Source organism: Dendrobates tinctorius, unplaced genomic scaffold (genome assembly GCF_039654945.1).
Source record: "Dendrobates tinctorius isolate UK_male_01 unplaced genomic scaffold, ASM3965494v1 ptg000171l, whole genome shotgun sequence".
NCBI classification, from domain to species: Eukaryota; Metazoa; Chordata; class Amphibia; order Anura; family Dendrobatidae; genus Dendrobates; species Dendrobates tinctorius.
This window is the reverse complement of record NW_027361838.1, coordinates 5,802,314-5,818,407: the sequence shown is the minus strand read 5'-3', so window position 1 is coordinate 5,818,407 and position 16,094 is coordinate 5,802,314. Positions and strand designations below refer to the sequence as shown.

The 16,094-nt window shown below is 43.0% G+C and overlaps 1 protein-coding gene across 2 annotated transcripts in view; it reads left to right on the top strand.

The window, feature by feature from the left end:
* Positions 1-16,094, top strand: part of MIB1 (MIB E3 ubiquitin protein ligase 1) — a 211,074-nt gene that overhangs the window by 166,441 nt on the left and 28,539 nt on the right. For both annotated transcript variants that reach the window (XM_073550850.1, XM_073550851.1), the window contains exon 14: positions 6,426-6,512. In XM_073550850.1, the coding sequence (XP_073406951.1) occupies positions 6,426-6,512 (87 nt within the window). The remainder of the gene's footprint in view (positions 1-6,425; positions 6,513-16,094) is intronic.

Sequence of the window (16,094 nt, the reverse complement as noted above, 5' to 3'; positions counted from 1 at the left end):
TCTGAAAGACGCTTACTACCATATACCCATATGTCTAGCACACCAACCTTTCCTTAGACTGGCGGTTCAGTTGGAGGGGTCAATCCAGCACTTCCAGTACGCGGCCTTACCCTTCGGGGTGGCAGTTGCGCCCCGAGTATTCACCAAAGTGATGGCAGAGGTGATGGCCCATCTGCGCGAGCTAAACATTCTAGTCGTTCCCTATCTAGATAACCTCCTTATAATAGGCAGTTCAGCCGAGCAGTGTTTAGAACAATTACAGACAACAACGGCGGCTCTAGAGCGGTTGGGATGGCTACTTAATATCAAAAAATCCTGTTTGCAGCCATTAAAAATTCAACAATTTTTAGGCCTAACCCTAGATTCTAAAAAGCAGGAATGCCGTCTGCCCCCAGAGAAGCTGCTGCACCTGCATGGCCGGGTCCTGAACGCTTCCAACAACCCCTCCATGTCCCTCAGGAAAGCCATGTCCCTGTTGGGTTCCCTCTCGTCCTGCATTCCCGCGGTCCAGTGGGCCCAAGTTCATACGAGAACTCTACAGGGCGAAGTTTTATGGTATCAGAGGATTCTTGGGGGTAACTTAGAAGGTCGACTGACCTTATCCAGAAACACAATAGAGTCCCTGGAGTGGTGGCTAGAAAGAAATAACTTGTCTAGAGGGGTCCCTTGGGAGTATAACATTTCCCGCGTGGTCACCACGGATGCAAGTCCTTCCGGTTGGGGGGCGCATATGGAGGAAATTCTGGTCCAGGGCCTATGGGAACGGGATCAGATACAAATGTCTTCTAATTTGAAAGAATTGACAGCGGTAGTACACGCAGCTAAAGAGATCCTTATGTATCTACAGGGCCATCACGTACGAGTTCTCTCGGACAATCGAGTGGCCGTGGCCTATATCAACCACCAAGGCGGAACTCGATCCAAAACTCTGATGAATGTGGCAGGACAGTTGTTCCAGCTAGCAGAGCGGCATTTTTTATCTCTCACGGCTCTTCACATAAGAGGAAAAGAAAACGTCGCGGCAGATTTCCTAAGCCGCAATCTGTTAAAACAAGGAGAGTGGGCCTTAAACACCTCCATTTTCGTTCAGATCGTGCAGAGATGGGGTCAACCAGAGGTGGATCTATTCGCCACCAAGGAGAACTCGAAAACGAGACAGTTTTGCTCCCTAAATCCCAGGGAGACTCCTCTGGCAGTAGATGCGCTACTGATAAAATGGGACTTCAGGCTAGCCTACGCCTTTCCTCCCCTATCTCTACTTCCTCTGGTGTTGAGGAAGATCAGGAAGGACAGGGCAAGGGTCATAGTCATCGCCCCGTTCTGGCCCAGAAGGGCATGGTTCTCGAACCTCAGGATCATGTCGGTAGACGATCCTTGGGTTCTCCCGGACATCCCGGACCTTCTGTCCCAGGGCCCGGTCTTCCACCCTCAGGTGGCTGGCCTACATCTCACGGCGTGGAATTTGAGCGGTCACTGCTAAAAAGTAAAGGCTTCTCCCCAGACCTAATTGACACTCTACTAAAAAGTAGAAAAGTGGTGACAACTAAGATTTACGTCAGAATTTGGAAAAGATTCCTCCAAAGCTCAAATATAAATACTGATGATTCCGTCCCTATAGGCCAGATCTTGGAATTTTTACAAAAAGGGCTGGACCTGGGTCTCTCCACCAGTACCCTTAAAGTACAGGTATCCGCCTTAGGGGCCCTCTTTAGCTGCAACATCGCGGCTAATTACTGGGTCAATAGGTTTATCAAAGCAGCGAGTAGATCCAGACCAATAGTAAAGAATAGACTCACGCCATGGGATTTGAACCTAGTCCTCACAGCTATGACAGAAGTGCCATTTGAACCCATCTCTTCAGCCTCTATTAGGAGCCTGTCCCTCAAGATAGCTTTCCTGATAGCCATAACGTCAGCCCGTAGGGTAAGCGACATTCAGGCATTGTCTAGGCGCCCACCTTTTCTTCAGGTAAAAGAGGATAGGGTAATACTTAGACCTGACCCAGCGTATTTACCAAAAGTAGCCTCCAGCTTTCATAGGTCGCAGGAAATAGTCCTTCCATCCTTCCTCCCTAAACCAACTAATGAGAAAGAGGAGAAGCTACACACTTTAGATGTTAGGAGATGCCTCTTGGAGTATCTAGCGGCTACCGATCCCTGGAAGAAGGACAATGCCCTCTTTGTCTCCTACCAAGGCCCTAGGAAAGGTCTTAGGGTGTCCAAAAGTACACTAGCCAGATGGATTAGAGAAGCAATCTCGTTAGCTTATACCTCAAAAGGTAGAGTAGCTCCGGAGAAATTGAAGGCGCATTCCACCAGAGCTGTGGCGACCTCGTGGGCCGAGAGATCGGAAGTCTCCATCGACCAGATTTGTAAGGCGGCCACTTGGTCCTCTCCGAGCACTTTTTATAGTCATTATAGGCTAGAGTTGGGTGCTTCTGCAGACCTCTCCTTCGGTATCAGGGTTCTGCAGGCTGTAGTCCCCCCCCTAAAGTAGTGATTACTCTCTGTAATTCTCTCAGGTGGTGCTGTCATGGACGACCGAATAAAGTCTTAGTTACTCACCGGTTAACGGTATTTTTCGGAGTCCATGACAGCACCCATAGATTCCCTTCCCTTAGTCAATTTGGGTGTGCACGTCTTCCCTTTGTACATATCCACGGGTGATAAAAATTTAAGTATTAATATTGTTGTACATATAATCATGCATTAACCTTGGAGGTCCTCTTTTATGCTCTGTAATCCAACTGATGCGTGGGAGAGGTGCCGCCCTTTTTGTGTCTGTAGGTTTTCCTGTTCCTAGGAAGGGCGGATCCCTCTCTCAGGTGGTGCTGTCATGGACTCCGAAAAATACCATTAACCGGTGAGTAACTAAGACTATTGTATCTATAATATTTTGTCCAATATCTAGTCTTTGACCAATGTTCGGTGTTCTCTTTTTGACTTCCAGTAATTTAAAGGAGTTTGTCCACTACTATACTCCACTACTACACTTATCACTTGTTATATTCACCCATGTAAAATAAAAACAGCCTATACGCAGCTTAGTTATGGGCATTGCTCCAGTGATGATGGCACTGGCCCTCATAATGTCAAGCCCTGCAGTCATTCAGTGACCGCTTTATTTGCACTTCCTTCAAATGAAACTGGAATCTGGAAGAGCTGTCAGCTGCTGCTGTTCTCTGATTTCTTCTGCATGTCATTTTTGTCCAAGGGAAGTTAGAGTGAAGCGGCCACTGATTGACTGCAGGGCTCGTGTGACATAACGAGGGCCAGTGCCATCATCACTGGAACAGCGCTTGCACTGATGCGGAGTATAGCCTCTCCCACATTAAAATGCCTTAGGGTAGAGGCCTACGATCAGGAACTGCTGTGGGTTTGACACTGCATATTTACATAGCATCAGACCCGCAGCAACCAGCTGTGACAGCATAGTGAATGGGAATTGTAGAAATCCCATGTCCACTATGCGTGCATAGATGCCTGCGAACCACGCGCGGAGTCTGACGTGCAGCGCTTCTTTCAAGACTGCAGCACGTCACTGTCTCTTACGGAGACGCAACAGAAATTTCATTAATAGAATATATTGAACGTGGTAAATCCACACGGTTCAGTGAGCACATGTGGAATCACCTGAGTTCAGTAGAAGGCAGCGCCTTGGACGTAGCGAACATACGATGCATCCAAAGTGCTGCTACTCTTGGATTGTGTTGCACCCGGCCTTATACAGCCTCATAAATGAAAAAAATAAAAGCTGATAAAATGCAGATAGACAGAAATAGATGGTAATATAAGTGGCTAAATATGAAATCTCCACTGATGTCCTGATTTCAGCACCGGTCCCATGTTCCAGGAAACTGTATTTTCACATCCATCATGATACAAGTGCATGCAGGGATATCCTCCTGCCACTATGTTGATGATTTGCTTGAAGGGGACTAGGTGTCTGGCTCAGTTCATAAGGGCCTCCATACACATGAGATGAAAGACGTCTGAGCCTGCCAACAGTCTAATTTGTATAGGGCTTCCTGAATCTCCTGATAGATGTCGGAGATGATGATCGAAAAGTTTGAACTCTTCATGTCTGATCCATGATTTCTCCTAGTGGTGCTTCATAGGGCTTGCAGAAGATGAAGGTACGCTCACAGCATCCTGCAAGAGAAGTTCTGGTTCTCCCCTAGGATTAGCCTTAGTTTGGAAGCACCATTTCTAGCATAACTGAATTGCATTATGCCATTTTTGTAATTGATTTTTATTAATCATTTTTTAACTTTATCCTGTAGCTTCCAGGTATTCTCATGTATTGCAGGCTGCTCAATCCCCTTTATTGTGAAATTAGATGATCACTGATACTAAAAGAAAAACCTTTGTAATCTAGTCACCTGGGCAACAAGAATCCTTATTGAGGGCAATGTTTAGAAAACAGCTGACATGACATGGCCCCAAGCCACTTTTGGATGTTTCTAATGTATGAAAACCCATCCCTTCGATTGTAAACTTAAACATGTTTCATATATGTTGACTTTACTAAGAGCGGGAAAAAAGAAGGCTGGAATCTTGTGGAAGATGGTCAGAGTATTCCCCCACTTGGAGGTACAGTCTCTGGACAGGTGCTCATGTTATTAACCATGATGTGTGGGTGACCACTTGGCCTGGGCCTTTTAAAGAAGTGCAGTGTACCTACCAGACGTGTGCTGCACCAAGCTTTGGTGCGTAATTAAGGAGAGCTAGCTATTGTCAGAACGAGGTTTCAGTCAACATTAATCTAAAGATATATGGGCTTCTTTAGGTAACAATTCCCATGTCTACATCAGCCATGTTGGGGAAGGGGGATGGTTTTACTAATGAACCGAGCTAGGCGACCAGCCCAATTCAAGCAAGATATCTACACAAAGAGGGAGCTGAGGAAACTGTGTGCCTGTGTCAAAATAAGTGTTGGACCCGATACTAACATTATGATATCTATGCAGGTTAGATAACAAAAGTTAATGAAGTTTAAATAAATTCCATTAGTGTTATTAATTTTCTACTTGTAAATTATGCAAACTATTTGTATTCCTCTAGACCAACCCATTTAATATTTTTGTTTGGTTAAGGGGGATTTCACGCAGTGGCTAAAAGCTGAGGAAGTGAAATTGTGTAGGGAATGTGGTCGTTGAAATATAAAATTGTGGTTTTGACCTGCTGTCTTAGGCTGGGTTCACATTGCGTTAGGGGGCAATGCGCTGACGGATCCGTTACATAGCGGCACTAACGCTATGTAACGGATCCGTTAACGAGGCCATTGCCCGCAATGAATGTAGTGCATCCTAACGCATGCCAAAATTGGCATGCGTCGGCAAGTATGCGTTAATTCATGACGCACCCTCAAACGCTGCATGCAGCATTTTTGGGTGCGTTGACAGTAACGCACAGCGAACGGACCCGTTCGCTGTGCGTAGAACTGTATGGGTTAACACATGGTATCTTAGCGCTACCATGCGTTTATGCATACCGTTAGCGCTAGGTCACTAAGATGTCAAAAATGACATCAGCGTTAGCGCATCCGTTTAACGGATCCGTTAAACGGATGCTCTAAATGCAATGTGAACCTAGCCTTAACGTGGTGTAATGCAGTCCGTTAACGCTGCCATAGACCCCATTATGTGGCGCATCGCGACGCATGCCATAAAGCGGCACGCGTTCGCGACGTGCCGTCATTCACTGATGGAGCCTCAGACGTAGGCTACAACGTCTGAGGCTCCGTCACCGCTAGCGCTGATGAAGCATCAGCGTTAGCAGTATAGTATAACGCATATCGCGTTAAGCTGTAGCGTTAACGCAGCCCGTCAACGCTATGCATTGAACGGGCTGTGTTAACACTATGTGAACCTAGTTGTGCTTTCGTCTCTGTCCCTTCCACTCTTCATCTGAACAGATTCTTCTTACCTGTGTGTCACTTAAAGAGAATGTGTCACTGGATTTTTTTGTTTTATTAAATTGAGTCCCTCCTCCTATTGCTACTCCACCGATTCTGGAACAGATTTCCTTTTTTCCCTTGTTCCTCTCTGTTCCAAAGTAATGTCCCACAAACCTATTCCACCCCCCCACAGAAACAAAGTAGCAAACTTCAACCAAAGTTCTCCTATAACAGTGCACCAACCGTGCTTGTTCTCCTATATGACAGATGTTCTGTGGTATACAACCACAGAAACATTGAAGGAAACCTTTGCTTCTTTATTATCTGGAGACTTTACTTTGGAGTGTTGGGGCACAGAAATAAACCTGTTCTCCAATTGGTGCTGCTCTACTGATTCTAGGATGTTTAAATAAATACAAATATCCACCTATGGGTCCTCTAACAAAATTGTGAGCAATGGGATGAAATTGAATTTTGGGGAGGTTGTTCCTAGTGATTTCCAACAAGAAGTTCTTCTTTATTTCCAGGGCAGTGCAAACTTGGACATCCAAAATGTAAACCAGCAGACAGCTCTGCATCTGGCCGTGGAACGTCAGCATACACAGATTGTCAGGGTAAGATGATATTGCTGCTATGAATTGTTGAAGATCTCTTTTTTATCTCTGCAGAATTCTTTGGTCAAATGGTAAGCGACGGCTAACCAATTTGTGGATTATTTGATGTTGAGTAGTTGAGTTTCCACTCAAGGTAAAACAAACAAACAAAATACCTTAATCTCTAGCAGAAAATATTTGTACAGTAGTTTGGTTCCATCATAACTGTACAGGTTATTGGGTAAATTAGTTTAATAGAATTCCCTGAAATATGCAACAAGTTCCAATGTTAGCAAAATTAATAACCTTTTAAACGTTAGGTGTAATTACCCTAGAACATGCATTAAATGAGGATGACTTGGCTTCTGTGCCTAAATATTCTGGACATTTGCATAGCTTGATGCTTTCGAATCATACTTTCAAGTGTGCAGCAAATTTCCTCCAACCTTAACCCCTTACTCCCATGTGACGTACTATCCTGTCCATGTGCCCTGGGACTTAATTCCCAGGGACGGGATAGTACGTCACAGCAATCAGCGGCGTTCACGTGGTGAGCGCCGCTGATCGCGGCCGGGTGTCAGCTGATTATCACAGCTGACACCCGGCACAATGTGTCAGGGGCGGTCACAGACGGCCCCCAACACGTTAACCCCTTGCACACTGCGATCAAACACGATCGCGGTGTATCGGGGGTTAAAGGGAAGCATCGGCAGAGAGGGGGCTCCCTCCGTGCTTCCCTGAGCCCCCCACAGCAGCGCAATGTGCAGCGCTGCTGCCGGGGGCTCCTTTCCTGCAGGCCCCCGAATCCAAGATGGGGCCTGCAGGGAGCTAGCTTCCTCATGCCTGCAAAGCGCAGGCAAGGAGGAAGCCTGTGTAGTGCCTGTGACAGATCGCTCATATGGCACAGGCACTATGTCATATGGAGCTCCGAGCTGACGATCTGGCCAATTACTTCAAAGAAAAAATTGACCAGATCCGACAGGAAATTATCTCCAAATCCCCTCATACCATGCACTGTCCTCCCTCCCCCACTGCATCGAACTCACTCTCTGATTTTGAACCAGTCACAGAAGAAGAAGTAAGCTGGCTCCTTGCATCTTCTCGCCCAACTACTTGCACCAGTGACCCATTTCTGTCACATCTCCTCCAGTCCCTTTCCCCTGCTGTCACCCCTCACCTAACTAAAATATTTAACCTCTCTCTCTCTTCTGGTATTTTTCCCTCCTCATTTAAGCATGCCATCATACATCCACTACTTAAAAAACCATCCCTCGACCAAAACTGTGCCGCTAACTATAGACCTGTCTCTAATCTTCCCTTCATCTCTAAACTCCTGGAACGCCTGGTCCACTCCCGTCTTATCCGCTATCTCTCAGAAAACTCTCTTCTCGACCCTCTCCAATCCGGTTTCCGCTCTTTACACTCCACTGAAACTGCCCTCACTAAAGTCTCTAATGATCTGCTAACAGCTAAATCAAATGGTCATTACTCCATGCTAATTCTCTTGGATCTCTCTGCAGCATTCGACACTGTGGATCATCAGCTCCTCCTCACTATGCTCCATTCCATTGGCCTCAAGGACACCGTTCTCTCCTGGTTCTCCTCCTATCTCTCCGACCGCTCCTTTACTGTTTCTTTTGCCGGTTCCTCCTCCTCTCACCTTCCCCTTACTGTTGGGGTTCCTCAAGGATCGGTTCTAGGCCCCCTCCTCTTCTCCTTGTACACTGCCCCTATTGGTCAAACAATCAGTAGATTTGGTTTCCAGTACCATCTCTATGCTGATGACACCCAATTATACGCTTCTTCTCCTGACATCACGCCAGCCTTTCTAGAAAACACTGGCGATTGTCTAAACGCTGTGTCTAATATCATGTCCTCACTATATCTGAAACTGAACCTGTCAAAGACTGAACTCCTTGTGTTTCCTCCCGCTACTAATGTACCTACACCCGACATTGCCATTTCCGTCTGTGGTTCCACTATTACTCCCCAGCAACATGCCCGCTGTCTTGGGGTCATACTTGATTCCGAGCTTTCCTTTGCCCCCCACATTCGATCACTGGCTCGCTCTTGTCATCTGCACCTCAAAAACATTTCTAGAATTCGACCTTTTCTTACTTTTGACTCTGCAAAAACTCTTACTGTTTCTCTTATTCATTCTCGTCTCGACTATTGTAACTCTCTTCTAATCGGTCTCCCTCTTACAAAACTCTCCCCTCTCCAATCTGTCTTGAATGCTGCAGCCAGGATCATATTCCTCACCAATCGTTACACCGATGCCTCTACCTTGTGCCAGTCATTACACTGGCTACCTATCCACTCCAGAATTCAGTATAAACTTATTACCCTCACCCACAAAGCCCTCCATGGCTCAGCACCACCCTACATCTCCTCCCTTGTTTCAGTATACCACCCTACCCGCACCCTCCGTTCTGCTGATGACCTGAGGCTGGTATCCTCAATAGTCAGAACCTCCCACTCCCGTCTCCAAGACTTTACACGTGCCGCGCCAATTCTTTGGAATGCACTTCCCAGGTCAATACGATTAGTCCCCAATCCCCACAATTTTAAGCGTGTCCTGAAAACGCATTTATTCAGACTGGCCTATCGCCTCAACACATTAACCTAACCTATCCCTGTGTGGCAGAGCCAAAAGTTTTACCATAACCAGGTTCCCAGCATCATGTTCCCACATGCTTTATGCATCCATTAGCCCTCTGTGTCTGTACTGTTACACACTTAACATTATGGCTGGTCCATACAATCAGGGCAACTGTTACCACCCACCTTTCGTGTCTACCTCTTTCCTCATAGACTGTAAGCTTGCGAGCAGGGCCCTCACTCCTCTTGGTATTTGTTATAATCTACTGTATGTGATTATTGTTATGCTGTAATGTCTATTGTCTGTACAAATCCCCTCTGAAATGTAAAGTGCTGCGGAATATGTCGGCGCTATAAAAATAAAATTTATTATTATTATTATTATTATTATGTCACAGTGATCTGTGATGTGACAGCGATCTGTCACAGGACAGTGATGTCCCACCTGGGACAATGTAATAAAGTTAAAAAAAAAAAAAAAAAGTGTAAAAGTAATTTTAAAAAAATCGCTAAATAAATTAAAAAAAAAAAATATTCCCTAATAAATTCATTTTTTCAAAATAAAAAAAAACAATAAAAGTACACATATTTGGTATCGCCACGTCCGTAACGACCCGCCACTGTCCTATTAGTTAACCCCTTTAGCGAACCCCTTAAAAAATAAAAATAAAAACCGAAGCAAAAAATAATGATTTATTATCATACCGCCGAACAAAAAGTGCAATAGCGCGTGATCAAAAAGACGCATATAAATATCCATGGTACCACTGAAAACGTCATCTTGTCCCGCAAAAAATGAGCCGCCAACACAGCATCATCAGCATAAAAATAAAAAAGTTATAGCTCGCAGAATAAAGCGTTGCAAAAATAATTATTTTTTATATAAAATTGTTTTCATTGCATAAAAGCGCCAAAACATAAAAAAAGACATAAATGAGGTATCGCTGTAACCGTACTGACCCGAAGAATAAAAGCGTTTTATCAATTTTACCGCAGGCGGAACGGTGTAAGCGCACCCCCCAAAAGAAATTCATGAAATGCTGGTTTTTGTTCATTCTGCGTCCCAAAAATTGGAATAAAAAGCGATCAAAAAATGTCACGTGCCCGAACATGATACCAATAAAAACGTCAGCTCGTCCCGCAAAAAATAAGACCTCACATGACTCGGTGGGTCAAAATATGGAAAAATTATAGCTCTCAATATTTGGTGATGCAAAAACTATTTTTACAATAAAAAGCATCTTTTAGCGTATGACAGCTGCCAAAAATAAAAACCGCCATAAATAGTAAATCAAACCCCCCCGTTATCACCCCCTTAGCTAGGGAAAAATAATAAAATTAAAAGAAAATGTATTTATTTCCATTTTCCCATTAGGGTTAGGGCTAGGGTTAGGGCTAGGGGTGTTTTGAGGTTAGGGTTGGAGTTATAATTGGGGGGTTTCCACTGTTTGGACACATCAGGTGCTCTTCAAATGCAACATGGCGTCTGATCTCAATTCCAGCCAATTCTGCGTTGAAAAAGTCAAATGGTGCTCCTTCCCTTCCAAGCTCTGCCATGCGCCCAAACAGTGTTTTACCCCCACATATAGGGTATCAGCCTACTCAGGACAAATTGCAAAACAACTTTTGGGGTCCAATTTCTCCTGTTACCCTTAGGAAAATAAAAAATTGGGGGCAAAAATATCATTTTTGTGGAAAAAAAATGATTTTTTTATTTTCACGCCCGGGCGTTATAAACTTCTGTGAAGCACTTGGGGGTTCAAAGTGTTCACCACACATCTAGATAAGTTCTGTGGGGGGTCTAGTTTCCAAAATGGGGTCACTTGTGGGGAGTTTCAATAGTTTAGGTACATCAGGGGCTCTCCAAACGCACACATGACACCCGCAGACCATTCCATCAAAGTCTGCATTCCAAAACGTCACTACTTCCCTTCCGAGCCCCGACGTGTGCCCATACGGTAGTTTTCTCCCACATATGGGGTATCAGCGTACTCAGGACAAATTGTAGAACAACTTTTGGGGTCCAATTTCTCCTGTTACCCTTGGGAAAAAAAAAAAATGGGGACTAAATGATCATGTTTGTGGAAAAAATACGATTTTTTTATTTTCATGCCCGGGCATTATAAACTTCTGTGAAGCACTTGGGGGTTCAAAGTGCTCACCACACATCTAGATAAGTTCCTTAGGGGGTCTAGTTTCCAAAATGGGGTCACTTGTGGGGGGTTTCCACTGTTTAGGTACATCAGGGGCTCTCCAAAGGCAACATGACACCCGCAGACCATTCCATCAAAGTCTGCATTCCAAAACGTCACTACTTCCCTTACAAGCCCCGACGTGTGCCCATACAGTAGTTTTCTCCCACCTATGGGGTATCGGTGTACTCAGGACAAATTGAACAACAACTTTTGTGGTCCATTTTATCCTGGTACCCTTGGGAAAATAAAAAAATTGGGGACTAAATGATCATGTTTGTTGAAAAAATACGATTTTTTTATTTTCACGCCCGGTCGTTATAAACTTCTATAAAGCACTGGGAGGTTCAATGTGCTCACCACACATCTAGATAAGTTCCTTAGGGGGTCTAGTTTCCAAAATGTTGTCATTTGTTGGGGGTTTTCACTGTTTTGGTACGTCAGGGGCTTTCCAAACGCGACATGGTGTCCGATCTCAATTCCAGCCAAAAATGTCAAATGGCGCTGCTTCCCTTCCAAGCTCTGCCATGCGCCAAATAGTGGTTTACACCCACATATGGGGTATCAGCGTACTCAGGACAAATTGAACAATAACTTTTAGGGTCCTGTTACCCTTGGAAAAATAAAAATTGGGTGTGAAAAGATCATTTTTGTGGAAAAAATATGATTTTTTAATTGTACCGCTGTACGTTATAAACTTCTGTGAAGCCCTTGTGGGTTCAAAGTTCTCACCACATATCTAGATAAGTTCCTTGGGGGGGGGTCTAGTTTCCAAAATAGGGTCACTTGTGGGGGGTTTCCTGTTTAGGTACATCAGGGGCTCTCCAAACGTGACATGGCGTCCGATCTGAATTCCAGCCAATTTTGCATTGAAAAAGTCAAACAACGCTCCTTCCCTTCTGAGCTCTGCCATGCGCCGAAACAGTGGTTCCCCCCACATATCAGGTATCGGCGTACTCAGGACCAACTGCACAATAACTTTTGCAGTCCAATTTCTCCTGTTACCCTTGGTAAAATAAAAAAAATTGAACCTGAAGTATTTTTTTTGTGGAAAAAAAGTTAAATGTTCATTTTTTTTTTAAATATTCAAAAAATTCCTGTGACGCACCTGAAGGGTTAATAAACTTCTTGAATGTGGTTTTGAGCACCTTAAGGTGTGCAGTTTTTAGAATGGTGTCACTTTTGGGTATTTTCTATCATGTAGACCCCTCAAAGTGGCTTCAAATGTGATGTGGTCCGTAAAAATAAAATGGTGTTGCAAAAATGAGAAATCGCTGGTCAACTTTTAACCCTTATAACTTCCTAACAAAAAAAAATGTTGGTTCCAAAATTGTGCTGATGTAAAGTAAACATGTGGGAAATGTTACTTATCAAGTTTTTTGTGTGCCGTATCTCTGTGATTTAAGGGCATAAAAATTCAAAGTTGGAAAATTGTGAAAATTTAAAAATTTTCGCCAAATTTCCGTTTTTTTCACAAATTAACGCAAGTTATTTGAATTAAATTTTACCACTAACATGAAGAAAAATGTAATGAGAAAACAATGTCAGAATCACTGAGATCCATGGAAGCGTTTCAGAGTTATTACCTCATAAAGGGACAGTGGTCAGAATTGTAAAAATTGGCCCGGTCATGAACGTGCAAACCACCCTTGGGGGTTAAGGGGTTAAAGTGGATTTTTCAAAATACAGACTGCATGTATTATGACATGTATCTTATACCTGATGAGGCTGGTGTATTTACATTTCACTTTATAGCTCGACTCATAAAATTCTTACCATAATATCTGGCTAAGGCTAGGTTCACATTAGCATTTGAGTCCGCAGGGTATTATCCGCATACGTATGTTTACTCAGTGTTTTTTATCCACATCATCTTACGCATGATGCCAAAATAAGCTGCATTTGTATTCATTTTTGCATGCGTTTGCGTTGTTTATGCGCATGCGTTTGATATGACATCAGACAAAAATGGGCGTGTCTCATGGGATTTCTATTTACATTTTGAAGAAAGCATGCGGACGCATTTTAGTGCGTACGCATGCGTGTTCCCATAGTCAGTAATGCATTTTTTACGCACTCATCCGCATGCGCATAACTGCGCATATTTGACAGATTTTTGCCGCTTCTAAAAATGAAACATGTTGCGTTCGTCAGACCCCGCCACACACCGAAAAACGACGCATGCGAACTGATGCAAACGCATGCCCCTGCGTACACCATGTTAAAAAGATAGGTACACATGACGCATGCAGATGAAACAATGCGCACACAGACGCAAATGTGAAAAGAGCTTAATACGGCCATTCTGGCATGAATTTTCAACGAAGGTACACCAACCTCATCAGGTCTAAAAGAACTAATCAATAATGTGCAGGTTTTATTGTGAAATCAATGTGAAAATGAAATGGGTGATTCCTACTCCCACGTGAGTGCCGTAAATGTTGTAAGGTGTGGTCATAAAAAGTTCAAGAAGCCCAACTGTACTTTCCAGCATAATTACACACCTTGTACCCATTTTGGTACCGAGTGACTTGGTATTAAACAAAAACATACTCTCGAGGAAAACCCCCAAAATATCAGTAAGGTAAAATGTAAATATTATAATTAAAGTCGTCACATGATTCGGTCCAAAAATAAACTACATAACTAAATAGGAATGAAAAGAATAAAAAACGAAGACACAGACTTTATGGCAAGGTGGTACAAGCGATGAAAAACATAGAAGCTGGCGAATCATGCATCACCTAAGTATCAAACAAAAAAAAAGAGAGGCTAATGATAGTATATGTAACATGGTAAGAGGCACCAAGGTGCCTATAGCTACCCAATATTACCACATATACCACCAGATATTATCACAACCATTATATTACTACCCAGTATTACCACATATACCACCAGATATTATCACAACCATTATATTACTACACATTATTACCACATATACCACCAGATATTATCACAACCATTATATTACTACACATTATTACCACATATACCACCCGATATTATCACAACCATTATATTACTACACAGTATTATCACATATACCACCAGATATTATCACAACCATTATATTACTACCCAGTATTGCCACATATACCACCAGATATTATCACAACCATTATATTACTACCCAGTATTGCCACATATACCACCAGATATTATCACAACCATTATATTACTACACATTATTACCACATATACCACCCGATATTATCACAACCATTATATTACTACACAGTATTACCACATATACCACCAGATATTATCACAACCATTATATTACTACACAGTATTACCACATATACTACCCGATATTATCACAACCATTATATTACTACACAGTATTACCACATATACCACCCGATATTATCACAACCATTATATTACTACACAGTATTACCACATATACCACCCGATATTATCACAACCATTATATTACTACACAGTATTACCACATATACCACCAGATATTATCACAACCATTATATTACTACCCAGTATTGCCATACCACAAGATATTATCACAACCATTATGTGCGAAAAAACAAGACCAGGTAACTATTAGCAATATTAATGCAAAGCATAAAAGTCTGTTCAAGAAAACAGAAAAGTTATTGGGGAAAACATATTGCAAATACGGTAATATCCAACAACGTCTACATTCTAGATCGAGGCATGCTGACTGCGGAGTTGGGTAGAAATTAGTAACCCCGTAGTTAACAGTTCCGAAATATACACATATCAGTCCTCAACAGAGAAAATATATTACCCAAAGGAATAGTTGAATAAATATGCGCACAGCAAAGCTGGTGACTCTCAGTATCAAGGTTATTCAGCCATTCTGAAACTCTTCATAGTAAGTTCACTAGCTTCATCAGGTCTAAGAGATTTATGTAATGGTTTATGCGGAGTTATCATGAAATCTGGTGACCGATCCACCGTAATAATAATGCAGTGTGAAATAGTAATAGTCATACCTACTCCCAGGTGGTGAATGATGTAAATGTTTTATTCTCATCCATAGTGTGTTCCAACAAGAAACCAACTGTACATCCCAGCATTGTTACACATCTTGTTCTCTTTTTTGGTATTATTCTTTATCTTTGGTCAAACAGATATCACAGGCATGGTTGTCCTCAAAGACCTGTTCTCTGACAATGCCATACTACAATTATTTCTATTATATGTTGCTGAGCTAATTACCGTAAAACTTGTATTTGTGTCCTTACAGCATCACTGCCGATCTACCATTCCCTAGTTGTTTTTGGAAGTAGTGGACAGTTTGTCCAAACATGCATCCCTAACAATAACTGTAAGATAGTGTCTGCGGAAATAAGGCTCCCAGGGTAGTTGACTAGCCCAGGTCACTAGGTGAAGTGCCAACCGCTGTGTTCAGAGTAACATGATGCTGGATCTGACTATGCAAAAATGAAAAAAAAGTCTTCTGTAATTTCTGCTTGGTAGAGTGACCATAGGGTCCTATTATATGGTACAGCTGGCGGCAAGATACGACCAACGATCAGTAAACTTTTACTGGTGGATGATCATTTGAATGTCTGTTTACACATGCAGACCAAAGCAGAGGATGCACACTGAGCGATCTGTAAGGCTAAGTTCACACTTGCGTATGGCTGGTCAGCGGATGACTGCATACATCCTCCCTTAAGCTCTGCCTACTTCCGCATACGTCTTGCGTTGTCCCGTGTACCTATCTTTAACATTGGGGACGCAGGGACATGCGTTTTATGCATTTTGACGTGCCCGCCTGCCATTGTTTGAGACACTGTTTACATGAGCGGTTCTA